The sequence below is a fragment of the Pipistrellus hanaki genome, assembly GCF_964339955.1.
Source record: "Pipistrellus hanaki genome assembly, chromosome: 3".
Lineage (NCBI taxonomy): Eukaryota > Metazoa > Chordata > Mammalia > Chiroptera > Vespertilionidae > Pipistrellus > Pipistrellus hanaki.
The window spans coordinates 188,300,761-188,326,252 of NC_140505.1; the positions used below are offsets into that span (position 1 = coordinate 188,300,761).

The following is a 25,492-nucleotide window of genomic DNA, read 5'->3' on the forward strand; positions in this document are numbered from 1 at the left end:
GGCCTCAGCCTCCTCCTGTCAATCAGAATAAGGCTGGCACCTTCCTCAGAGGGTTGTCCCAGGACTAAATGAAGGAACACGTGCCAAGTGCGAAGGGAAGAGCCTGGCCCACACAGGAAGCCGGGTCTGCCTTGTCCACTCCCAGGCCACTGCCCCCCTCAGGGTTCTGGGCTCCAGGCCCCAGTTTACAGGCTGCCGAAGCTCCCCAGCACAGCTCCCCTCACAAACGGGGGGCTTCCGTGTGAGCTGGGGGTGTTAACAGCCACTTGATAAGCCAGGCAGGGATGCGTGTGCTAAGGAGACAGGAAACAGCCGAGCTCTGCTGGCTGGGGCGGGGCGGGAGGGCAGCCCAGGCAGCTGGGCAGAGGAAGTGGCTTTTGATCCTGACCAGGAAGGGCTGCTCCAGGGCGGAGTGGGGGCGGAGGCAGCCACGAGGGTGATGGGACCACGGGGCACACTGTCCCACCTGCCCGCCCAGCCCTGGGGCCCTCTCCTCAGCCACCGGGGAGGCGGGAACTTGGGCACGGATAGGCGACAGGTCATAGGGTCTGACGGGTCCAGACCCACGCTGACCCCATACCAGCCTGGGAGGAAGAGGATTTTTGGATGAGGGCTGCACACTTGGAGGACACTCACGCTGTCATAAACAGTTAGGCACCCGCCTGTTCTCTGCATCCATCCTGTGTGCTCTGCCCCGTCCCGGCTCCTGGGGACCCAGGGGTGGACTTGACGGACAAGATCTCGGCTCCCACTCGAAGGGAGAGAGAAAAGCAGTGTGCTGCATCCAGAGAAAAGACCTCTGAAAGGAAGGAACGCGGGCTGCGGGAGGGATGGCAATGTGAGGAGGGCAGGGGTCTGTGGGCAGCCGGGCGGCGCGGGACGCGGCAGAGGGGCGCTCCGGATCGCAACTGATGCCGCCCCCCCTTTGCAGATGAGGAGCCCGATGGGTTGGGCCGGGAACGTGGGGCTCACACGGCCGGGGAGAGAGGGGGGACGTGGGGCTCACACGGCCGGGGAGAGAGGGGGAACGTGGGGCTCACAAGGCCGGGGAGAGAGGGGGGACGTGGGGCTCACACGGCCGGGGAGAGAGGGGGGACGTGGGGCTCACACGCAGGCTCAGACGGGGGGGTGGGGGTCTCTTCGCACGCGGGACGCACCTGCGCCTGTGTCCGAGGGGGCGGGGCGGGCGGCTCGGGGCGGGGCCTCCCCTGGCGGGGTCTGTGGTCGGGGCGGGGCCTCATTGGGCGGGGCCGGCGGCCGGGGGCGGGGCGCGCTTCTGGCCCCGCCCCCGCAGGACCGTTGCTGGGGGCGGAACCTTCGCGCGGCGGGCGGACGCGCGGGGGAAGGTTTGCGGCGGCGCCACGGCCGGCCCCGTGGGAGTCGCGGCGGAGGGCGGCGCGGCGTCCGCTCCGCGGAGCCCGGGTGCGCGCGCAGCCCCCACCGCGCAGCCGCCCCCGCGCCCCGCCCTGCGCCGGGCGTGCGGCCGCCGGCCCCGCCGAGACCCGCCCCGAGGAGACCGGCGCCCGGAGCTGGAGGCGGCGGCGCCGCAGGTGAGGCGGGCGGGGACCGGCCCGGGGCCCGGGGCCTCGGCTCCCACTCCCGCTCCCCCTTCCCTCCGAACCCAGCCCGAGCCTCCCGGCTGCCGGGGCCCCGGCCGCTCCGGACTGTCGCACCCCGAACCCTGAGGCTTTCCCGAGACTCCGAGGTCCCGGACCTCCCGCCCCTCAGGGCCCGCGGTCCCCGGTCCCTCGGTTCCGGGAACCCCCCAAGGGTGCGCTTCGGGCCCCGAGACATTCCCGGCCTCCCGTCCCCGCCCCAGGCCGCCCCGCCGCCCCGGGCTCGGACCCGGGCATTGTCCCGTGCGGGCTGTGAGCCGGGCTTTGTGATGGAATAAAGGCGGAGGCGTTAACCCGGTGACCCGGTTACCCCGCGGGCCGGCTCTCGGGCCGCCTTTGCCTCCGTGTTTACAGTCGCCGGAGGAGGCCGGAGTGTTTAAGTTTTAATGCTCCTGGCGGCGCGTCCAGCCGCCCGGAGGAGCCGGTGAGGGAGCCGGGGAGGGAGCGGGAGGCGCCGCCGCCCTTTCCTCCGGAGCGAACGTTGTGACGCCGGACAGTGGGCTCGGAGGCAGCGCGGCCCCCTCGGGGCCTCTGGGGGGCGGGGGGAGCAAGTTGGTAGTTTTGTGTGGTGATGACGGGCAGGGCCTGGAACTCGGGGAGGGGGGTCCCCCGGAGGCTGTGGGAGGGCCCCTGGGGGGTGGCGGGTAAGGGGTGAGGAGGTCTGCCCGGGCCACCCCAGGCGAAGGGGACGGCGGGGCAGGGAGTTGGACACCAGGAAGGATGTTCGGAGACGGCTCCATCGGGGTGAGTGGCCGGAGCCTCCGGTGTGGCCTCCCGAAGGGAAAGGTGCTCCGGGTGGAATTAACGGGGCAGCTTTGTTCCTGAGCCGGGGCCCCCGGCCCTTGGTTGAATTGTGGCTTCTACCGGTCAGTCCCTCAGCGGGGAAGGGAGCGGGTGAGGGAAGGGTCCGAGGAGAGGCTGCAGACAGGGTGCAGGGGGTGAGGTGGGCCAGGGAGCCAAGACCGGAGCATGGAACCTTCTGGAGCCCCGAGGAGGAGGGCTTAGGAGGGGAGTGACGATGGTTCTTGTGTTGTTGTTAATCCTCATCCCAGAATATTTTCCATTGATTTTTAAAGACAGTGGAAGGGTTGGGGGACAGAGAGAAACATTTAAGTGACAGAGAGAAACATTTAAGTGAGAGAAACATTTAAGTGAGAAACATTTAAGTGCGTCTCCCGGACGGACGCACCCCAATCAGGGCCGGGGACCAGCCTGCACTTGGTGCCCGTGACTGGAAATGCACCGGACCCTTCAGCCCGCTGGCCGGCCCTCTGCCCACTGAGCCACGCAGGCCGGGGCGGTGTGGTGTTTCTGGACAGTCCTGTCTGGGTGCAGGGGATGGTCGGAGGGAGCAGGCCCGGGAGAGGCGGCAGTGACCTGGGCAGGGCGGTGGCAGGGGGCCTGGGCTTCAAGGCACAGCTCAGCGTCAAGTCCGGACCGAGAGGGTGCGTCCTCTCCTGCCTGAGCCGCCGAGCTCGGCATTGCCACCGAGCGTTCACCCCGGCGTCTTTATGCCAGAGGGCCGCCCCAGGGTGACCCCACACAGGAGGTGCAGGCGCCTCGGGCAGGGTCCTGAGGCCCTGAGGGCCGTTTGGAAAGCCCCGAGGGTCTGGGACGCCACCCCGGAGGCAGAGGGACCGAGGGCTGAGGGACAGCTGGTGGGCCGGGAGCAGCGGCCGGGCGTGGGGCAGGGAGACGCCGTGGCCACGGTGAGGGAGGGGGAGTGGGGTGCTCACGGGCGGTGCTCACAGGGACGGAGCTGATGAGGGAGGGGAGTGGGGTGCTCACGGGCGGTGCTCACAGGGACTGAGCTGATGAGGGAGGGGAGTGGGGTGCTCATGGGGACGGAGCTGATGAGGGAGGGGAGTGGGGTGCTCATGGGGACGGAGCTGATGAGGGAGGGGAGTGGGGTGCTCACGGGCGGTGCTCACAGGGACGGAGCTGATGAGGGAGGGGAGTGGGGTGCTCACGGGCGGTGCTCACAGGGACGGAGCTGATGAGGGAGGGGAGTGGGGTGCTCACGGACACGGAGCTGATGAGGGAGGGGAGTGGGGTGCTCATGGGGACGGAGCTGATGAGGGAGGGGAGTGGGGTGCTCACGGGCGGTGCTCACAGGGACGGAGCTGATGAGGGAGGGGAGTGGGGTGCTCACGGGAGGTGCTCACGGACACGGAGCTGATGAGGGAGGGGAGTGGGGTGCTCATGGGGACGGAGCTGATGAGGGAGGGGAGTGGGGTGCTCACGGGCGGTGCTCACAGGGACGGAGCTGATGAGGGAGGGGAGTGGGGTGCTCACGGGAGGTGCTCACGGACACGGAGCTGATGAGGGAGGGGAGTGGGGTGCTCACGGGAGGTGCTCACGGGGGACGGAGCTGATGAGGGAGGGGAGTGGGGTGCTCACGGGAGGTGCTCACGGGGGACGGAGCTGATGAGGGAGGGGAGTGGGGTGCTCACGGGAGGTGCTCACGGACACGGAGCTGATGAGGGAGGGGAGTGGGGTGCTCACGGGAGGTGCTCACGGGGGACGGAGCTGATGAGGGAGGGGAGTGGGGTGCTCACGGGAGGTGCTCACGGACACGGAGCTGATGAGGGAGGGGAGTGGGGTGCTCACGGGAGGTGCTCACGGGGGACGGAGCTGATGAGGGAGGGGAGTGGGGTGCTCACAGGAGGTGCTCACGGACACGGAGCTGATGCAGGGCCGGGTCTGCTCCTGAGGCGCTCACGTGGGTGAAATGTGACCAGCGTGGCTGGGAACGGAATTCTCAAATGCAAAGGGCTTGGGGGAAGCAGGCTGCTCTGTCTTGTTCTAAACGTCCCCTCTTCGTGTCTCCGATCCTCCTGGGAGGGGCAGGTGCTGTTGCTTTTGTGCTGGTAAAGGAGACAGGTCCGTGGGGAGGGCCAGGGTGTCTGGCTCGTTGAGCTTCTAGGGCCGGGCTCTTTCAAGGAGACCCCACTTCCTGCCCCAGCAGCGGGGGGCTGGCCAGGAGGGCAGCCCCGAGCGGCATTGCTCCTGCCGGCCCCCTCAGTTGTCCCCTGCTGAGGCGCTGGCAATGCAAAGAGCAAACGGAAAACTGTCCGACGCCCCCCCCTCTGCCATCCCCGGCTTCGCTCAGGTTGGAGAGTGATGGGTTCGGCAGCGGGTGGAACCCAGTGCAGCCAGACCGCAGCGAGCTGCCAGGTGAGGGGCCCCAGAGCTGTCTGTGGGGCCGCGTGGTGGGAAACGCGGGCGGGCGGGGGGCCGCGGGGGTGTGGGGGCGCCTGGACCAGGGATGAGTGCCAGCGTGCTGCAGGTGGCGGGACAGGAGCGAGCGGCCTGACTCCTGGGGGACCAGCGTCCCCTCTGTTGAATGAGGGCAGTCGGCGCCCCATCACCTGGAGGGCCCTCGGGCTCGGGACATGCCTGTAAGCTGGGTCGGAGGGTACTGGAGCGCCTGTTCCGGGGCGGCTGAGTGCGGCCTCAATTGCTGTGTTTGACCCTCATTGGCTTATCGCTCCGGAGCGCGTCTGTTTGCACTGTGCGGGCAGGGCCGGCGGACAGGCTGTGAGCGGTTAATGATCTACCGCCTGGCAGGGCGCCTGGTGAACGCCTGGCTTTGTGTGCCAGTCTGCCCGCACCGCACCGCACCGGAGAAGCGCGTGGCGGCTCCCGCGGGGCCGGCCTCGGCTGGGTGCCAGCCCGGCGAGCACTCCCAGGTCCGGAGGGGGCGGGAGGAGGGAGGCTGGAACCCGCTCAGTGCCTTCTCTTCCCTCCCGTAAGGGCGCCACGTGCCCTAAGCAACGTCGCCTTTTGAACTAAGCCGTGACCTTTACATTTTTTTATTCATAATTTTGTTATTTTCTTGGTGTGAGCATTTATGCCCAAGCCACTCTGGAGGCACTGGTTTCCAGAAGCAAGTGAGCACATTTCAGTTATTACAAAATGAACCCCCCTCCCCCATCATAATTCATCACTCAGTGACAGGGTCAGCTCCGTAGCATGGGTTCAAATTAAGGTTTTGTGTTTTCTGTAAGTTGAAGGAGTTACGTTTTACCAGAGCTGTGGTTAAATTTTTTAAAATTGTTTTTCCACCTCCATTTATTCCCCCTGTGTCCTCTCGCTCCCCCTCCCTCCTGAAAGCGGGTGAACTAATAGCAGTTCTGGTGCCGCCGGAGCTGGACGTTGGGGTTGGAAGCGGCTGCAGCCGAGGGAGGAGCAGCCGGAGCGGCAGGCGGGCTTTACCTTCAGCCCCACGTCTGCCCGCGTCAGTGATGTGCGCGGCGGACTGCCCGTTTGACGGATTGGGAAACGGGTTCAGAGCGGCTTCCTGCTGGTGTCCTCCACCCCAGCCCTGTGTTCTCGCCCCGTGGCCGCTGCTTCCGGGGAGATGTTGCCTCCCTGGCCGCTCTGGAAGCTTCCTCTGGCCCGTTAGCACCTGTTCCCAGCGCAGGTGCAGCCAGTCCCACTAACCCAAGGCCCTGAGGCCGTACCGCGTCACGGGGGCCCTGGGGGTTGAGAGCGTGCTGGTCAGTGATTGCTGCTTCCGGGCCCTCCCGAACGGATCGGATCGCCTGGAGAGGCAGTTTGTGGGAATCCAGCCGAGGGATGGGGCGGGGTGTGAAGGCCTGCCGAGTCAGCTGGGGAGGGGGTGCTGCTGGGAAGTGCCTGCTCCATGGCTCCAGGCTTCCCGACCTGGTGGTCCAGTCCAGTTGATGGGCACGGCCCCTTTAAGGACGGAAGGTCACCGGTTACATGGGTCACACTTAAAACTGGTACCTCCCGTGCTGGGTCTGCTGGCAGCAGCACGTGTTTCTCACGTGGGTCACTAGCGTGTGTTGACACTCTTGTCTTCCTTCCTCATCCTTCCAGGCCTCAGGGCTGTGGAGCGGGGTGGTGAGTCTCGGCCTTGGCTGGTTGCTGGGTTCTGTCCCCGCTGGCTGGCTGGATGGGTGGTGCCGGGGTCACCTCTGGCTCACCCTCCCCTGAGGGCAGAGAGCTTATCAAACTTGTGGTGGTGGTAATCCTCACCTGAGGATATTTCTCCATTTTTAGAGAGTGAAAGGGAGGGAGGGAGACACATTGATGTGAGAGACTCCGTGGTTGGTTGCCTGCCTCCTGCAACCGCTCTGAACAGGCACGTGCCCTTGATTGGGAATCGAACCCACGGCCCTTCAGAGCCCAAGCTGACACCTGGGCAAAGCACTTACCAAACTCTGGCTTCCTTGCTGATGTCCCATTGGCCACAGAGGTCACCTGACCCAGCCTAGTCTGGGTGAGGGGCCTATACCAGGGTGTGGTTTCCAGGCGGTAGTGGTGGGCACTGGGTAGGGCGTGGAGGGCGGGGCTGTGTTTTGCAGCTGTTACTGACAAGTCTGGGGTTTGTGGTTTACTCCCTTGTGCTTCGGGGCTCGGTTAGATGAGCATCTGTTTAGTCCTGGAGGCTGGGAATTCAAAGAATGAGGCGATCTTGGGCTGCTTGGAAGCTAGTTCTCAAATACTCCTCACCTCACCAGTGACGCAGGAGGTGCCCTGTTAGACTTATTTGGCCTGAGTGACACTGGCAGGAGCTGCTCACGCCGATCTGTGCCGGCCGTGGTGCAGCCGGAAAGGGCCACTGGGTTCTTGGGGAAAGTGGGTTGCTATGATGCTTGGCTCTGGCCCTGCAAGCTGTGGTGACAAGAGGATCACCAAGGAAACCAAAAGATGCAGCTTCGGAGTCTCTGGAGGCTTTTGTTACTGTTATCTGGAATCCGGGGCCGAGAGCACTGATGGGAGCCCGGCTCGCTGTGCTTCCCGAACTTGGAGTGTCCGGCCCGTTGCGGGGGGCGTCTCCTGCTTGGCCTTGGCTTGCAAACCGGAAGTTTGGATGCTTTCTATGGAGACGCGCTCTGGCATGGTGCCGCGGGAGAACAGGAAATGAGGTCATGTCTTTAGAGGCCTGTGCGGCGGACTTAATGCCTAAATATGGGCAGCCGAGCCGTTCGGAGCTGAGCTGCGGGTAACGGTGCTTCACCGCGGCCGGAGCCTTCCGGTGACGTCAGTGCGTGTCTGAGTCTGAAGCTGAGCCGGCTGCTGCGTTAGCTCAGGCCCCGGCACAGTGGGAGCCGTGCCCGCAGCCGGCCGGAAGCTCGCCGCTGGGGCTCGGCTCTTTTGGGAAACTGGGAATCCAGCCCCACAGATTACATTGTTCGCACCTTTTGGCAGATGCTAAGTGCAGTGTTCAGTTTCTCAGTGTGTCATATAACCATGAATATGTGGAGGATCTACAGCAGTGGAACAATAATTAAAAGAATTGGAGACATTACTTTTTAATTAATCTTTTATTTTTAAAATCAATCACCTGAAGATGTGTGTGTGTGTGTGTTTACTGATTTTAGAGAGGGGGGAGGAGAGAGAGAAACATTGATGTGAGAGAGAAACAGCTAGTGGTTGCCTCCCATACATACCCTGACTCTGGATCGAATCCATAACCTAAGTATGTGCTCTGACCGAGAATCAAATAAAAATAATTTTAAAACAATTAAATGTTTTATTGATTTTTTTTTTTTTTTTTTTTTTTACAGTAAGGAAGGGAGAGAGATAGAGAGTTAGAAACATCGATGAGAGAGAAACATCGATTGACTGCCTCCCGCACACCCCACACTGGGGATGTGCCCACAACCAAGATACATGCCCTTGACCAGAATCGAACCTGGGATCCTTCAGTCCGCAGGCCGACGCTCTATCCACTGAGCCAAACCAGTTTCAACTAAAAACAATTTTTTGTTGTTGATTTTTTGAGAGAGAGAGGAAGGGTGTGTATGTGTGGAGGGTGGAGAAAGAAACATCGATGTGAGAGAGACACATCGACTGGTTGCCTCCTGCATGTACCACAACTGGGGCCGGGGATCAGACCTGCAACCCAGGTCCATGCCCTCAACGGGGAATCGAACCGCGCCCCTGTGGTGTGCGGGCCAGTGCTCTAACCATGTGGCCACACTGGCCAGGGGGCCACAGAAACAGTTTTGGGCATTTTGTCCACCTGGGAACCGGAGCCGCTCTGACTGCCTTCTCTCTTTAGGGTTCACAGATGGATTCACTGGAAAAGACCACCCACCAAAGTGAACAGAAGTCCAGGTAAGCACAGTGGCTCCGCCTGTGCAGGTTTGAGGCTCTGTCACCGGCAGGCGAGGAGCCCTGTGGGACGGAGTCGCAGGGGCTGTGCAGGCCTCCGCTCCAGCGTCAGGGGGTCTCCCAGGAGCAGCAGGTCAGGGGTCCCCGCATACAGGCTGTGGCCGCAGGGAGCAGTCTGCCTGAGACCCAGGTTGGCCTGTTAAAGGGGTTTGCTGGGAATTCTGTCTGCGCGGGAGCAGGGTTCCTCTCGTGGTAATTGTTCACGGGCTCTGCCGCTTCGGGGCATTAAAATGGCCGAGCTTTTTGTTGAGAGGCACACGTCACTCACATGGGCGCTTACCCCTGGGACTCGAACAAGATGCTGCCGTCCCCAAGTCCTCTGTGGAATAAGGACAGACAGACAGAAAACAGTGCCTCCTGTTGCAGCAGTGGAGACGGGGAAACATGCCTGTGTGTGTGTGTGTGTGTGTGTGTGTGCTTGTGCGTGTATGAATGTGTGCATGCACATGTGTGTGCTGGTGCGTGTTTGCATGTGTGCTTGTGCATGTGCCTGAGCACAGCCCGGGCCGACAGGACCAGGCGCCGTGCGGGTCTCCCCAGACGCCTCTCACCCGGCTCTCCTCTCCCTCGGTCAAGCAGGAAGTTCCTGAAGAGCCTCATCCAGAAGCAGCCGCAGGAGCTGCTGCTGGTGATGGGCACGGGCGTCAGCGCGGCCGCGGCGCCCGGCATCCCCGCGCTGTGCTCCTGGCGCGGCTGCCTGGAGGCCGTCATCGAGACGGCGGAGCAGCTGGACGTGCTGCACCCCGGGGACGCCGCCCAGTTCCGCAGGAAGGTGAAGAAGGACCGCGACCTGCTGGTCGTCGCCCACGACCTCATCCGCAAGATGTCGCCGGTGAGTGCGCGCAGGGGCCACGTGGTGAGTCCGCGTGCCTCTCAGAAGCGGCGCCGAGGAGCCATCTCTCCCTCGGAATCCCGCCTCCGAGCAGGGGTGCGGGCAGCGTGGGCCCTGGAACCGGCGTGTGCGGGTGCCGCCGGGAGCTGTCGGTGTCGCCGGCTGCTTGGCCGGAGCTTGTGGTTCCGGCTCGCGGGGAAGGGCGGCCTGAGGCTCTGGGCCGGGCTGGCCGCCGTGTCCGCGGGGACGGCGGTTCCCAGAGCACGTCTGTGGAGCCTGCAGTGGACGGGACCGTGGAGAGAGCATGGGGTGCTGCAGGAGGCTGTGCCGAGCGGTGGCCGGAGGCGGGGTCACCCTGCTCAGCTGTGTGGCCCGGTCACCATCACACCGGCCAGCTGCAGGGCCAGGGCCGGCTCCGCTCCTCCCCCGTGTCTATGGGACGCACAGCTGTCGTCTGGGAACTGGGTCAGAGGAGGAGGGGGAGGAGGACGAAGAAGAGGAGGAGGAGGAGGAGGAGGCCCGCCATCAGGAGCGTGAGGCTGCTGTGAGGGGACCCAGCCACAGGCTCAGTGGGCTCACTCCTGGTTTCTCACGTGGAAACCTGCGGGCAGCCCGGCTGCAGGACTGCTCCCCACGCCAGGGTCCCTGCTGCTTCAGTGACTCCAGCGCGTGGGAGAGCTGCCGTGGAAGCCACGTGGACCCCTTCTGTTGTCACCACGCTGGCCAGTGTCCTGTGGCCACGCCCATTTCCCCAGCATCCGGGGAGTTTCCCAATAGTGTCTGCTGAATGTGGGTTCTGTGTGAGGGGCAGCGAGGTCCCGGTGGGGGGCCCTCCCACTTTCCGTCTGAGCGCGGCTCCAGGGGCCCATGCTGCGCGCAGAGCCCGGCCGTGGCGCCGGCGTGGTCCCTCTGGTCCTTGGGGCCAGCGGCCGGGCCTGTCGTGGGCAGAAGGGGGGACTGAGGGGGCAGGGCTGCTGGCAGACCGGGCCGTCCAGGGAGGTGCATGCGAGGCGAGGCCAGGTGGGCTGCTGCTGGTTTAGTCCGGCGGTGAGCTTTATCCTTCTCTTCCCTTCACTTTTGAAAACTTCGTGAAGAGTTCCAGTGCCGCTGTCAGAGCCTGTTTCCAGCCGGTTGGGAGTCAGTTGGGAGTCAGGGCTGGGGTTTGCCCGGGCAGGGGGTGGAAGCTCCTGCAGGAGGGGGTTGTAGTGATGTGGGATCTGAGCTGCTCCTGGAGAAGCTGGCTGGCGAGAGGCAGAGACAGGCCGGTGGGGGCAGGGGCCCGGCTGCAGGTCTGGATGGGCTGGACGTCCTGGGAGCTGCCGGGGCCAGAGAGCGGGCGGGCGGAGGGAGAGGCTGAGCAGAGGTTCTGGAGAGGGTAGTGGTGAGGCTGGGGCGGTGGCCATGGTGGGATGGGCCAGCTCATGGCAGGAGAGATGGAGGTGTGTTGAGGCCTGGGGCCGTAGGATCCCTGGGCACAAGCTGAAGGAACAGCAGGAGGTGACAGTGACCGGGAGCCACCCACCCCCTGGGTCAGGGAGTGGGAGAGCCCGTTTTCAGTGGGGAAGGCGGTGAGGATGGAGGTGTGGGGCGCAGTGAGGGCAGACCCCCAGAATAGTGGGAGGGTTATAAGAACTGGGGAGGGGGTCAGACAGGGGAGTGCCCAGATGTGCCTGCCAGCACGGGCAGGGGTGAGCCTGAGGAGGGGCGGGAAGGACCAAAGCAGACAGACGGGAGTACAGCGGGGGCCCGGGGGACCTCCGTGCTGGGTGAGGACAGACCCAGCCTGCAAGCCGAGGCTGTATTCTATGGTCAAGCACACAAAGCACAACGCGGGCAGTGGTCCCATTTCACCTGCCTTGGCAGCACCTGCTGCCCCTCCCCAGCCGTTAGTGACCCGCAGGGAACCGGGAGGGCTAGAAGATTAAGCTTGCTTATGCTAAGAGGCTGTGCCCTCCAGCCGGGACTTGTTTGGGGCCCTGCCTCAGGTCAGTCCGAGGCTTGACCCTACAGCCGCTCCCTACCCCCGGAGCCACGGGACAGGAGATAACCCGAGTCTGACAGCTGACCTCAGCGGGCTCAGCGGGAGGGACAGGTGAATTCGGAGGGACAGCAGGAGCAGGAGGCGATGGAGAGGCAGAGGGTTCCGTACGCAGGCACAGCCCGCTCCATTGCCCGCGGCCGCCCTGCGCGGGTGGCTGGCGAGGGCGGTCTTCCTGGGAGGGCACCCTCCTGGCCCACAGCACAGCCCTTCACGGCCTCGTTTGCTTTCCTGCCGCCAGCTGCTCGCTTCTCCCCACACCCATTCCGCCGGCTCCGCTGCGGCAGCTCGGTCACGGCCACGCCACCCTTGGTGCCACCCCAGGGCCACGTGCCATCTCGTCCTGTTGAGCCCTCCACTGTGTGCCACCCCGACTCCCCTGAGCGAGGAGGCCATCGAGACACCATTTCTAGACCCCAACGAAGAGCACCCCGTGTGGGCAGCTCTGAGGGGAGCTCTTTACCTGCCTCCCAGCCCCCGTGGTCTGGCTCTGGGTCAGCTGACCGCACCTGCTGACAGCCCCTCACTCCTGTGCGGGCTCCTTGCTCACCTGTGCTGCCACCTCAGGGCCTGCGTGTGTGCTCCCCTCGCTGGGATGTCTCTCCAGAGGCCCCTCTGCCAGATGCCCCCCAGCCTGTGGCCCACCTACCCTGTGCCCCAGCGTAGCTGCCCCGGAGCATGTAGTGTCACGTGCTTGTAAATTATCTAACCGTGAGGTCAGGGTCCCTCCCTCTCCCGGAGTGCTGCTGGCGGGCTCGCGGGCTGAGGCTGCTGTGGTAACTCCGGCCTCCTTTCCGCAGCGGACGGGCGACACCAAGCCCAACTTCTTCCAGGACTGCCTGATGGAGATCTTCGACAGCCTGGAGCAGCACCTCCAGCGGCCGCAGGTGCTGCAGCCCATCCTCAGCCTCATGGACCGCGGCACCATGGTGCTCACCACCAACTACGACAACCTGCTGGAGCTCTTCGGGCGCCAGCAGAACCGGCCCATGGAGTCCCTGGACCTGAAGGACAAGGCCAAGGTGAGCGAGGGCCGCCGGGAGCGGTGGGGGGGAGAGGCCGGGGGTCAGCGCCGCGGGCGGAAGCCTCGTGGGGCTTGGCCGTGCGCCGGCCCCTCGGCACGCAGCTCCCCAGGGCTCCGCCCGCCTCCCGGAGCTCCGCCCGCGCTTGTCTTTGCCTCCGTCCTGCTGACGGGTCTCCCTCCCTCGTTTGTTCATCGGCGTAGGAAGTCGCTAAGCGAAGCAGAAGCACGCAGGCCTACTGATGTGAATTTCAGTTAATTTGTTTTAAAAACCCCGTCAATTGGGATTGCAACGTATAAAATTATCCTGATTTCTCCCTGAATGGTGTACTCTGAGCAATTTTCTGTCATTGGCTTTTTACATTTTGTAAATTAAGTAATTCTTTGCCTCTGAGGTCATATTTCTCTGGGGCATGGTCTCGCCATGGCGGCTGCGGAGAAAGCGGCACAGCTGGAGCGAGCAGGCCGTGGGCTGTGGAGGACCTTTGTTTGGAGCCCTGGGCGGACTCGCTGCAGCTGGTGCTCGTCGTTTCTCTGTTCACTTCTTTCGGGAGGGGGACGGCAGGGCCAGCGGCACGGAAAGGTCCCGGCCACAGAGCCAGGCCTCCGCGCCGCGTCCCGGTCAGTCCTGTGTGAGGAGGCGGGGAGGTGCTCTCTGAGGCGAAGGGCAGGGGACTAGCACACGCAGCAGAGTAGCTCCAGGCTTTAAAGGTACAGTCAGTGCGAACACCTCCCTCTTCCAGGTGGGTTGGGAGACCACGGATCCAGCTCAGCCACTTCCCTCACGCCGTTCTGTGACACCACTTCTCCCTGTCGCCCTGTGTCTGGCAGGTCCTCCAGTGGGCACGAGGGCACATCAAGTACGGCGTGCTCCACATCCACGGCCTCTACACGGACCCCTGCGGGATGGTCCTGGACCCCTCCGGGTACAAGGACGTCACACAAGACCCGGAAGTGATGGTACGGCCCTGGGACTCCGGTGGCCACGGCCTGGTTTCCAGGCTTCCAGGCTTTCCTGCCTCCGGGACCTCAGGCTGCGGGGTGGGCCTGCGCTCCGCCTGTGCGGTTCAGGCCTGGCCGGGCGGCCACGGCCCAGGTGCTCGGGGGCTCAGTGAGGGCTCATTACAGCGGCCACCCCTGACCCCTCTTCTCCCCACTGTCCTCGACGGTGCTCAGGGACCCAGTTGAGTTTTTTCCGATTGACGGTGCAGGCCTGCAGGGTCTGTGATGCTCTTCTCTGGCCACTGTTCCTCCCTCCCTTCTCTCCCTCCCCTCCTTCCCTCCATTTCCTTCTTCCCTTTCTTCCCTCCCTCCCTTCCCTCCCTTCCCTCCTTCCCTTTCCTCCCTCTCCTCCTTCTCTCCCTTCCCTCCATTTCCTTCTTCCCTTCCTTCCCTCCCTCCCTTCCTCCATTCCCTCCCTCCTTCCCTCCCTCCATTTCCTTCTTTCCCTCCCTCCTTCTCTCCATTCCCTCCCTCTTTTCCTCCCTCCCTTCTCTCCATTCCTTCCCTCCCATTCTCCCTCCCTTCCTTCCTTTTGTTTAAATATATTCTTGATTTCAGAGAGGAAGGGAGAGAGAGAGAGAAACATCAACGAGAGAGAAGCACTGGTTGGCCGCCTCCTGCACCTCCCACACTGGGCCTGGGCCCCCTGCAGGCCCAAGTGGCTCGGTGCAGCCTTCCTTCCCCTGTGCCCTCTCCCTGGGCCACTGTCACTGGCCCCTCAGCACTGCTGCCCTCACTCCCCAAACCCTGGTCCCTGGTGCCAGCCTCCTGGCCCCCAAAGTGTCTGTCTGTGATCCATCCAGACACGTTAATTCCAGGTGTGGCATGTGCAGATGTGAACGACAACACGTCATGCCCTTATTTTGTGTTTTAGAATTGTGCACGATTTAGAAAATTGGCATTGAGTGGGCGGGCGCTCAGCTCAGAATTGGTGGCAGGGTGGGCCGCCGGCTGTGCCGACTTCGGCTCATGTGCCCTGGACGTTGCCGGGGCCTGGTGAGGGGCTGCCTCCTCCCGTCCTCAGGGGCCCCGGGAGGCTCCGAGCGGGTGACTTAGGGGCGCAGCGGTGGGCCTTGCCGAGCTCGCCCCGCTGTCTGCAGGAGGTGTTCCAGAGCCTGTACCGCACCCGGTCCTTCCTGTTCGTGGGCTGCGGGGAGACGCTGCGCGACCAGATCTTCCAGGCGCTCTTCCTGTACTCGGTGCCCAACAAGGTGGAGCTGGAGCACTACATGGTGGTGCTCAAGGAGAGCGAGGACCTCTTCTTCAAGCACCAGGCCGACATGCTGCTGCACGGCATCAAGGTGGTGTCCTACGGCGCCTGCTTCGACCACTTCCCGGGCTACGTGCAGGACCTGGCCACGCAGATCTGCCGGCAGCGCAGGCCAGGTACCGCTCCCCGCGGGAACCGGCCGGCCCCCTGCCCTTTCTCAGACGTAATCCACACGCCCCAATACAATGGAGGCTGAGTTCTTACTTCACACGCCGTTAAATTCCCCAGTTTTAGTATTTCCCCCCCTTCCCCTGCACTTCAGTCCGGAGGACCGGGTGACGGTGCAGTCTGCGGAGCCGACAGTGTGCATGGGGCAGGTGCCACGCTTCGGGGGCCACGTCCGCAGGTGCTGCCACCTGCCTGGCCAGACGGGCAGTGCGCCCAGGACGGCGGTTCCTTTCCCGCCAGCCTTCCCGAGCTCCTTAGCTGGCTCCCCTTGGCCTTCTGGGGGCGCCCAGGGCCGGAGTGACCGAGGAGCGCGCGACTCTCACTCGGTCAGCTCACACAGGCAGCTGCCAGCTTATAAGTCGGGTGACGGCGACTGTCACTGGAGGGTAACGGAGACCCAGGCACCGCACGGCCTTGGGCGCAGCACGGGGGCGGTGGCACTGTCAGTGGGCACTGGAGACGCCGTCGTGCCCGAGTCGAGCTGCCCGCTGGGGAGTGGTTTCCTCCCGAGGAGCAGGGAGCCGCGCTGTGCTGTGAATTGCACATTCATGGTGCTGCTTCCTGGTGGCTCAGTCCCCATGCGGCCGGCAGCTGGCCGGAGGCGTGGCCGAGCTCAGAGTGAGCCGTGTGCCTGGCTGGCCCAGGCGTTCTGAAGCTGGAACAGGGTCCTGGACTGAGCAGGGCTCTGCTGGCTCTGGAGAGGGACGGTGTGCTCGCCACCTCCGCCCCTGCCCGCCGCCTCGCCTCCCGGCACAGGCACCGGGCACCAGGACAGCTGCACGCACTCGGCTCTGGAGCGCGCCCGGGCCTTGCGGTCTGTGCTCGCTGGCGCGGTGCCTCCCTGGCCAGGGAGGGCGGCACTCGGTGATGACAGGAGTGACAGCCGGGCCCCCGCTCCCCCGCAGGGAGGTGGGAGGAAGGACACTGACCGGCCTGAGGCTGGCGGTGGCCAAGCGTGCAGCCGCCTGGCGCCCCCCCAGCTGGAGGGGTGCACGTGGCGCGGCCTCTGACGTTTTCCTTTCTTCCAGATGCCGACCGGGCGGACAGCACCACGCTGGGTAAGGCGCGTTCCTTGTCTTCTCACCACGAGCTGTAAATCAGACACGGCATCACGTGGACACTGGCCGGAGAGGACACAGCGGGGCGGGACAGGCTGCCTCTGGGAAGGGGGACAGCGCCCCCTGTGCCCGGAGCACAGGGTAGTGGGATGCGGCCCGAGGACACCCCCGTCCCATGGCGGGCTCAGGGCATCAGCTGAGGTGGTCATGGGCCCGGTCCCTTCAGAGTTTAACTGGAGAGGCTCTAAGCGTTCGTAGAAAATGGCCGATTTAACGTGTTTGAACTGGGAACAGGGCGGCCTCCCTACCACTGGGCTCAGCAGCCAGACACGGGTCCTGCGACGGGGGGCTCCGTGCAGGAAGGAGGCGGGTCAGGAATGGCAGCGCCGTGTGCGCGGCCCCCCTGCCCTGCGTGCGTGAGGGACACGGTTGTGCGGCTTCCTCCTCCCCGCCCACTGCCTCCTGGAAACGCGGAGCCCCATGGACGCCCCCGGCCGGGCGGGGCGGAGGGCGCCGGGGAGCTTCTAACGGAGTCTCCTCGCAGGGGGCGGCTGCCAGGACTGCGCCAAGAGGAAGCTGGAGGAGAACGGCATCGAAGCTTCCAAACAGCTCCGGCCCTCAGGTACCGGCTCCCGGGGCGCCCTCAGGTGCTGCTGGCGGGCGGGCGGGTGCTGGGGAGATGCGTTCCCTCCACCGCCCGGGGCCCCTCCAGACACTGATGCTCATTCTCACCCGCGTGCTGCTGGAAAACACGCAGAGAACATGTGAGGTCAGCAGTGAATGCTCACAAGGTGAATCCACCACCTGTCCCATCCGGGTCCAGCCGCAGAGCGGTGTGGGGACCCCTCCCCCCACACTGTCAGTCACCCAACCACCACCCAAGGGTGACCGCCGCCTTAGGCGCCCAGGCTTCCCGTCCAGCGTCGGTGCCACCCCGTTCCCAGGGCCGCAGCGCCCACCGCCTGCTTCTCCCAGCGGCTTCGGCCCGACAGGCCTCGGTCTCGTGGCAAGCTGGCCCGCCCTGCGTGGGGTGTGGCCACGGTCATCTCGGCGCTGCTGGCCATCCTGCAGGCGGGGCGCCATCACGCGGGCTGACGCCGCCTCTGCCCTGAGAAGGGAGGAGCCCACACATTCTGGCGGGTTCCACGGCTCCGCCAGAGCCCAGGGCCCTGGTGGTACGTGACCCACAGCCACTTCTGGACAGCGGCCACTGCTCCCCAAGATGGAGGCGTTTTCTGAGTCCTCAGCACCTGAGAAAAACCGAGTTTTCTGAAATAGAAATCTGACGGCAAATACTTTTCCGAGCTGAACCTCACATCTTGTATTCCTTTCTTTGTTTAAACAGACGATGCTGACACATCTTGAAATCTTTAAAACCAACCAAACCTGCAACTTGAAAACCAGCCTCTGTGACCGCAGTGCCGCCCCGGGATGAGGAATGCTGAACTCACACGGCCCCACGCTGCCGTCCTGTCCCCGAGAGCCTGTGGGTGCGGCCGGAGGCTGGGGAGTCCCACCGTGTGTCTAACTGTCGGGGTGAAGTGCTCACCTCGGACCCGCCGCCAGGACGGGCGGACAACTACCTCAGCCGGTGGCGGGAGGGAGCTCCCCGGCGCCCTGTCCGGTGGCTGTTCTAATAAAGGGACAGTGGAGACTGCAAGCAACAGTAGTTGCCAAAGAAAAATGAGAAACTAGACTCTTAAATTTTGTAATTTTTATGCGGAAACATCTGTTACTATAGAAGAAACTTTTAAGGTATGTTGGTTACGTTGTTTGATAGTAAAGAATATTCGAGGTGTTGAATCTGCCGGTGAGTGACGTCTTAACAGAATGACTGGATCAAAGGGCTTCTTTGGAACGCAGTATTTTCAGTGACTTAGTTCCAGGGAACGGCAGGTCTGCCCGAGCATTAGAGCATCCTCGCGAGGAACCAGAGGGCCTCTTTATGGAGCGCGAGGGAGGTGGGGAGAACAGCCGTTTGCCTTCTGTGAGCGCCATTAATAGGGACTGAACCTGCAAGCTTCTGGTGCATGGGATGGTGCACTAACCACTGAGCAGCCCGTCAGGGCGGAGGGCCCTGTCAACCGTGCTGTACAGGGGTGGTCCAAGCCCGCCTTGAGGCTGATGAGAAGTTACAAGTGGAGCAGAGCCGTTCTAAACTTACAGTTAGAGTATCCCAAGCTTTCCAAGTCTCCCCTCCCAGCATTCGCCGCCATGGCACGTGATGGGCACAGCGGCAGGCAGGCAGAGGGCGTGGGGGGTGGCTGCTCTGTGACTGGCAAAGGCCCTGTTGGTGTGTGTTAGTGGCTGCCTACGTTCATTTGACGTCTCGCCAAGCACCATGACACTCCCCACGGATGGCGCTGGAGCCCCCGCAGGCACCGGGAACTAGAAACGTCAGGTGGGAAGCGTGGGCAGAAGCTGCACCTGCTCTCCAAGCAGGAAACCAATCGTTTATGCTCCTCTGGTCGTGAAGTTTTAACTGCAGCTCTGCATGCTCAGCCTTTCTCCATGACTACGAGGCTTGTTTTATTTCTGAGAATTCTTACCGTGAGTTGCCACTCAACTGTGAAATCAAGTGAGCACTTGAACGTGCTCAGTGTTTGAACAGCAGACAGTTTTTAAGGACTCACAGTGTGCGATCAGGGACGGATGTGTGTGAAGGCTGGGCAGCAGTGTGGCCACGTCACAGCAGGAGAGTGACGGGGAGGAGGGAAGCCGGGGAAGTGTAGCAGGCTGCTCAGGACCAGCTCTGAGTGCTGCCGAGTGCCACGCCGGGCCGAGGCCTTGCTGTGAGGAGCGAGCAGTCTGTAGCCAGCCCCGCCGTAACGCTTGTTTAGATGCAGACTGAAAGCAATGTGGCAGGAGTGGGGAACAGTTCGAGCTCACCTGATCTGCAAAGGCTGTCCCCGAGAAACCAGGTCGGGGACATCCTGGCCGTTGTTACTGCAGCTGTAATGCTCAGACGTTTTTAAATGGTGGTATTTTAAGTGGTTATACGGGCACCTACACAATAGCCTCTGTGCTGCCTCACCAGAGCCTGAGCTACTGTCTCTCCGCCATAACGAGGTTGCTGACCTGCTAGTGAAGTAGGTGAGCTGTGCCCAGTGGGACAGCTGCACCGACCAACAGACACCATGGGCCTGCAGCCCAGCACCGCCAGCGCCCTCAGACCCCCTCCACCCCTGGGCCCGTGCCGCCCACTACACAAGCCGACTTCTGGGCATTTTCAAGATCAAGTGCCACGTGCTGTAACGTCTGTGTAGTTCCTAACCGGGTAATGAGTGTAAACCAGCTGCCACTGTTATCAGGTTCCCGCTTTGTTTTTGGAGTGTGGCGTTCCAACTGGTTCCTGTTGCTTGTGGTTTGCACAGAGGTGGTTTCAGGAACGTGAGGAAGCTGCCTGAGGACTGCCTCGAGTCCGAGGCCTGAGAGAACAGGCAGCCGGGAAGAGGAAGGGACAGGTCAGGTGGCACTGAGGGGACATTCCAGTGTTAAGCCGATGTCTTTCAAGGAGGGCAGTCAGAGATTGAGGTGAGACTGCCGGCACGGAAACAAGGAACCAGGGAGACCGAGCGGCCTCTGAGCAGGGACTTCCTGGGGCAGCGCCTGTTACATGCGCTGTGAGTGCAGCTCGGGAGCGAGTCCGCCACTTCCGGAGCTGCTCCTCGCTACCACTGGGCCCCACGCAGTCGCCACCAGACCAGCAGCCCCTCCACACGCTGTTCCATCCTGCGATGGAAACAGTCCTGCTGACAGCGCTGCACCTTCTGTCCCGCCCGGAACAGGCTCTGAGTGGAAAGCCCGTGTTGGTTTCCCTCTTAACAGAAATGACATCTAGGAAAACGCAGAGTGCACTGAAGCAGACATTCCTTTTCACCTTAAACTTTTTTGTTTATAAAACTGTAAATTGGAAACATTTGAAATTAGAATATTTTTATTGATATTTTCATACTGACAAAAGTTCCTCTGAAATAATTTCTCAAATCCCAGGTTCAGCACCTTACAATTAGCAATTCAGAAACCAAGACCGTCATTTAAACGTTCCTTAAATGGCCAAGGCAAGACCAGAGGGAAGAGGATGTAGAATTCAACCTATTTCTGGCTGGGTTTCAAAATGGAACCTGAAACTATGGAAACAAAACTACCTTTTTTAAAGTTGTTCAAAGCTAACTCTCCCAGGAAACCTTCCCGAACACCCTCCCGGCAGTGAGTGGCAGTGCCCTCACCAGCGTTCTCAGACGGCACCCAGGCCGGCTGCTCCAGAAGGTGGTCACTCAACAGTCTGAACATGAGGGAGAACTGAGCGTGGTGCCCTGACCGCAGCTAACGATCCACTCTGCGAGCCGGCGGCCATGCTGGGCACGGACCCTAGCGGGCCTCGCGCTGTCTCCTGCTGCCTTCTTCGCCTTCCGTGTCGGGATACTGAGAAAGATCTAAAGTCAGAACTCGGCTGAACATGTAGTCATCTTGCTGAAATGGAGAGCAGACAGAAGTTAGTCCCTCTATGTAGAAAAAAGGTGCTATTAAGCCTAAAACAAGAGCCAGTAGTGAATCTGGATTTGCATTTAAAAGGAAACTTAGGGCCACCTCTGAAGCTATCAGTGGTTGCATTTACATCAGCTTTCTTAGCTGATTCTCTGTAATACCTGGTACAGGGTATCAGGATGTGCCCCCCAAAACATGGCTGTGGCATTTGGACTGTGAGCTACTGAGATGCAGGAAAAGCTCTCAGCACTGGCCACAAGCCGCCCTTTCTGAATTCACCTTCCCTGCTCTTAACGAAAGGCACCCGTGGGATCTGCAGAGCAAACCTCGTTTGTTCCCACACTTTCCAGGCCACCTTCCACCTCTGCCCCCCGCCCGCCCCCCCCCTTCCTCAGGCCAGCCTAAGACTGGAGAGGAGCCAAGTGCTAGCCACCCTTTGGCTCCTCAGCCACGAGGCCGGAGCCCCGAGGACGTTCAGGTGGTTTCCCTTCACCGCGTGAGAATTCACTGCTCGCTGCAGCCCGTTTCCGGGGGTCCCCCAGCAATTTGCAGGCACAGGAAGGGAAACTACTTTTATCTTAGCAACTCATGTCTAAAAGTGGAATGACCAGGAATACTCCATTACCTCGCGTATTGTGAATGGCTTAAGAAAGATCTGTTCACTTTCTAAAAGTTACTGTACAACTGGGAATTTTCAATTTCTTTGTTCTTCCCGCTGGTACTTTTGGAAGATGAATGGTTCCTTGTTAGTTCTACCACGTGCATTTGCTTTTGCCTAGAACCTCCCAACATTACAGAAATAATACAATAGTACAGCTTACTGTGTGTAAATATGTACTACTTTATAAAGAAAATTCTGTAATTTTCCATTTGCTTTTTCTGATCTTAAATCTCTTTGTACCGTCACAGAAAAACCCCTGAGTAGTTACTTTTAAGTCTTATTTCCTTAAACAACAATGTAAGCCTGAGCCCTCCCTGCAGCACTCCCGCAGCAGCTCGTCCCAGGAGGGACAGGCGGGGGTGTGTTACCTCTGGGTAGATGCCGATGAGGGCGTCGGCCTTGGCATAGAACTCCTCCTTCAGGGAGATGACGATCATCTGAAACTGCTCTTGAGTTTGCTCTTTGATGTAACTTGCTACCTGGGAGGAAGGAAACAGCACACGTCACCCCAAGACAGGCCTCGGGTGACAGGCCTAGTTCCTGAGCCTGGGGAGTGATCTGCAAGCTGTTTGCCCTTTTAGGTGACAGGCACTTACTAGCTCCCTGGGAACTTGGTAAGCCCACTACAACCACAGAAATAGCTCAGATTCTAAAATAAGGTTAGGAAAGGTACCTCATTAAATCTATGATCTAAAACTTGAAGGATATTTTTAAGGATAAAACTCGACCTTATCTACAATGCGGTATAAACAGTCTTTGTAACAGTATAAAACTATCACTCAGATATTTTATGAGGGTGAGGAGAGTATTTAAACTTCCAACTTCCTATTTTGCCAACTCAGAGCCTGAAAGGGGGGAACGATGGCAATGACATGCATTCGTAACCCAGCTGTCAGGTTGGGGGTGGTCTTCAGGAAGGCCACTGCCCAGGACTGAGAACAGAACCACCTGCACAGAAGTGGCCTTAGCGAGCACCTGCTCAGAGCCCGAGATGCCATGAATACATCTACGTTTGCCAGAAGATATGGACATGCTAACTGCCACTGAGAGAAGATGCAGTGCACCAAAATAAAATGCCCCTTCCCTCCCTCCCCTGAAACAAAGAGCAGGGCATACGAGGTGCCCAAGTTCACCAAAGGGGCAATTTCTCTCATGAGTGCGGCCCGGAGTCCAGGTAGCCGAGGCAGGCTGGTTGGCATTCAGGGTGTTCTGTCCCAAGCACTCTCTCCGGAAGTCTGGCAGGTCAGAATGTGGCTCCTGCCTGTCCTCTACCAGGTTCAGGGGCCAGTTTGTGGGGCCGAGGCTGTGCTGTCCACGGTGACGTGCTCAGAGAGCAGGCTCCCAGAGATGGGTGAGACGAGTGCCCCTTGGGAAATGCTGAGACAACCTCATGCCATTCGGAGGCCTCAGGCTGCAGCTCCTGAAAGTCCCACTCCCAAGCCTTTCAGAGACTCGGAGAAGTCGGAGGTCAGCTCAGACTCAACCCGAATAGCACCCCAGGATCAAATGCACCTCGCAAAGGGGGGCTCATTACTCAAGCTCACAAGACTCAGGTGTGGACCAAGACGCCAGTTTGCCAGTTACTGAAGAGAAACTCATGGGACGGCAGGGCCAGGGCAGCCTCTGGTCAGTCAGAGCTGTAAGCAAAGCCCAGCGTTTCTGGAGGAAGAGGTGCTGGGGTCGGAAGCAGGAGCCCGTTCACACAGGCTCAGGAGTGGTTTTCTCTGCAGGAAGGCGTCTGCAGGCCGGAGGCCCCCCCCCCAACCCCGCCCGGGGGAGTGATGGGTGCTGCAGCTTGTGCCTCTGTCCTGTGGCCTCTGTCCTGTGGCCGTGCTTCCCGGGCTGAACCATTCTCATGTCAAAAAGTCAAGATGTGTGGCCGAGAGCCTCTTCTCGCGGTGTGTCTATGCACCGATCTTCCAGGCGGACCTGAGACTGACTCCAGGAGCTGGCTGTTCCTTCGTCCCCTCATTGTCTAAACACTGACAACAGGACCCTGTACAAGGGCAGCCGCTGGACAAAGGTTAGGAAGTACATGGGAGGGGCACAGTTTAAACTTCAATTCCTCTGGAATTTTAGTTAGAGACATTGGTTTGGGACTTTTTAAAAAATATATATATATATTTTATTGACTTTTTTCACAGAGAGGAAGAGAGAGGAACAGAGAGTCAGAAACATCGACGAGGCCGAAACTGGTTTGGCTCAATGGATAGATGTTGGCTTGGGGACTGAAAGGTCCTGGGTTCGATTCCGGTCAAGGGCATGTGCCTTGGTTGCGGGTATATCCCCAGTGGCAGGTGTGCAGGAGGCAGCTGATCAATGACTCTCTCATCAATGTTTCTAACTATCTCTCCCTTCCTTTCCGTACAAAATCAATAAAAAATATATTAAAAAAAACCCACAAAACATCGACGAAAGAGAATCATCGATCAGCTGCCTCTTGCATCCCCCCCCCCCCCACCAGGGATGTGCCCGCAACCAACATACATGCCCTTGACCAGAATTGAACCCGGGACCCTTCAGTCCGCAGGCCGACGCTCTATCCACTGAGCCACACTGGTTTTGGCAGGGTTGGGACTTTTATTAAACAACTAAATTGGTCCTGTTTGCCACGGGGTCTGTTAGTGACCCTCATGTCCTGACCTCTAGATCAGGAGAGAGGCCAGCACGGTAATCTTCCCTCGGCTCCATGCAGACTCCCCAACTCGGAGGCTCCCCTAGGCCTTGAATGAAACTCTCTTGTCTGTAGATATTGAATTTAGATTTGATTTTTAACCAACAGTTAAACAATTTTTGCTCAGGTACACTGAATCACAGGCATTCTGTGGGGAATTAAAAGCAGGAAGAAACTTACTTTGCCAATGTTAGTGTTGTCCAGGGCTGCATCCACTTCATCCAGAACAAAGAACGGAGCGGGCCGAAAACTGGAAAAAAGGACAAGTTGCCACTCCCGTTGGTTTACAAAGATCGGAGGAGGGTTCACCGTACGCAGACAGCCTTTGGGTGCCTCTGTCCAGGTCACCGATGACCAATTCTCAGTCCTGTTCCAAGTGTGCTTGCAGGTAGTGCCTGGGCGGTGCTCTCGCCTGTTCCTGATGTCAAGGATGACAGGGTCTCTCCCTCCCCACTCACTGCTCCTTCCCGGTCTGGCCTGCCACCTCCTGGCCTCCCTATTGAGCACTGCGGGGCCATGGGCTCAGTGCTCAGAGTGCTCCTCCACCTGATTAGCTCCCGTGGTGGTCTCACCTGATCCCAGGTGTCAATGACATCCACGTGTGACGGCTCCCACAGAACTCTCACTGCACATTACAGCTTACCAGGCAATTCCACATGGTGTCTAATGAACAGCTCAAACTCATCCACAAACTCCTCACCTGCCCGCCTAAACCCAATCCCTTCTGTGGTGTCCCTGGCCTGTTCATGGCAGCTGTCATCACTCCAGCTGGTTAGGCCAGAACCCTGGAGCCGTCCTCACTCCTCCATGCCCCATGCCTGTCTGACTCTTCTGTTCTCGCCCTGGCCCCACAAGAGCCCCCTCACCGTGCCTGCCGCTGCTGCAGTCTCTCCTCTCCAGAAGCCAGGCTCACTGCGTGCAGGGCCTTTGCACTTGCTGATCTTCATGTCTACAACATTCCTGCTCCCCTAATTCCCTTAGATCTTTGCTCAGCTGTTACCTTCTCAAAGAGCCCTTCCCGATGACTCTAATATTGCAAACCCTGCCCTACCACTGTCACCATCCCTCGCTTTAATTTCTCTCCCTACAGCATTGGCTATTTTGTCTCCGCCTTAGAGAATTCATTTGTTAATTCATCCTATTTATCATCTGTCTTCCCCGCCCAGGATCAAGTATCTTTGAGACGGATTTTGCTTTGTTCTCTGCTCTCTCTCCAGTGCACAGTAAATATATGATGCTTCTCTGTTGAATAAGTGGGTGGGGGTGAGACCTAGAAATCATCTTATTCAGGCAAGATTTACTCAACACAAGCTCCGTCAGGCCCTGTGCAGCTTTCCCTCAGCCCCCTGCATTAACGGCATTTCTTTCCTGTGATGGTCTCTTCCTTTTCCTTCTGGAGATCAATAAAACCCGCTGTGGACTGTCAGGCCGCTCTTCCTGACACGAGAATGGCGGCAGCATCCTCTCCTGAGATCTTCACCGAGTGCTCTGGATGCTGCAAGCTAATTGCCTTCA

At 60.6% G+C, this 25,492-nt stretch overlaps 2 protein-coding genes across 6 annotated transcripts in view; one reads left to right on the top strand and one right to left on the bottom strand.

Annotated features, from left to right (window-relative positions):
- Positions 1 to 1,337: 1,337 nt before the first annotated feature.
- FAM118A (family with sequence similarity 118 member A) lies at positions 1,338 to 21,509 on the top strand. 4 transcript variants are annotated; one of them, XM_084878171.1, is made up of 9 exons: positions 1,338 to 1,550; positions 8,653 to 8,708; positions 9,342 to 9,597; positions 12,436 to 12,657; positions 13,488 to 13,616; positions 14,759 to 15,044; positions 16,125 to 16,154; positions 16,699 to 16,776; positions 17,500 to 21,509. In XM_084878171.1, exons 2-9 carry the CDS (start codon positions 8,662 to 8,664, stop codon positions 17,517 to 17,519), a joined length of 1,068 nt encoding a protein of 355 aa, XP_084734297.1. In that variant the 5' UTR covers positions 1,338 to 1,550; positions 8,653 to 8,661; the 3' UTR covers positions 17,520 to 21,509. The 4 variants fall into 4 exon arrangements, with proteins under 4 accessions (XP_084734297.1, XP_084734296.1, XP_084734294.1 ...); XM_084878170.1 differs by having other exon boundaries at positions 1,420 to 1,550; positions 9,345 to 9,597; XM_084878168.1 differs by having other exon boundaries at positions 1,447 to 1,545; positions 8,651 to 8,708.
- SMC1B (structural maintenance of chromosomes 1B) overlaps positions 20,526 to 25,492 on the bottom strand; it is a gene marked incomplete at both ends in the record, with an annotated part of 45,615 nt that continues 40,648 nt past the window's right edge. The window contains 3 exons of one of the 2 annotated variants that reach the window (XM_084878120.1): positions 20,526 to 20,627; positions 21,672 to 21,782; positions 24,158 to 24,227. In XM_084878120.1, coding sequence (XP_084734246.1) covers positions 20,526 to 20,627; positions 21,672 to 21,782; positions 24,158 to 24,227 — 283 coding nt within the window. The remainder of the gene's footprint in view (positions 20,628 to 21,671; positions 21,783 to 24,157; positions 24,228 to 25,492) is intronic. The other variant, XM_084878121.1, reaches the window with a different exon arrangement.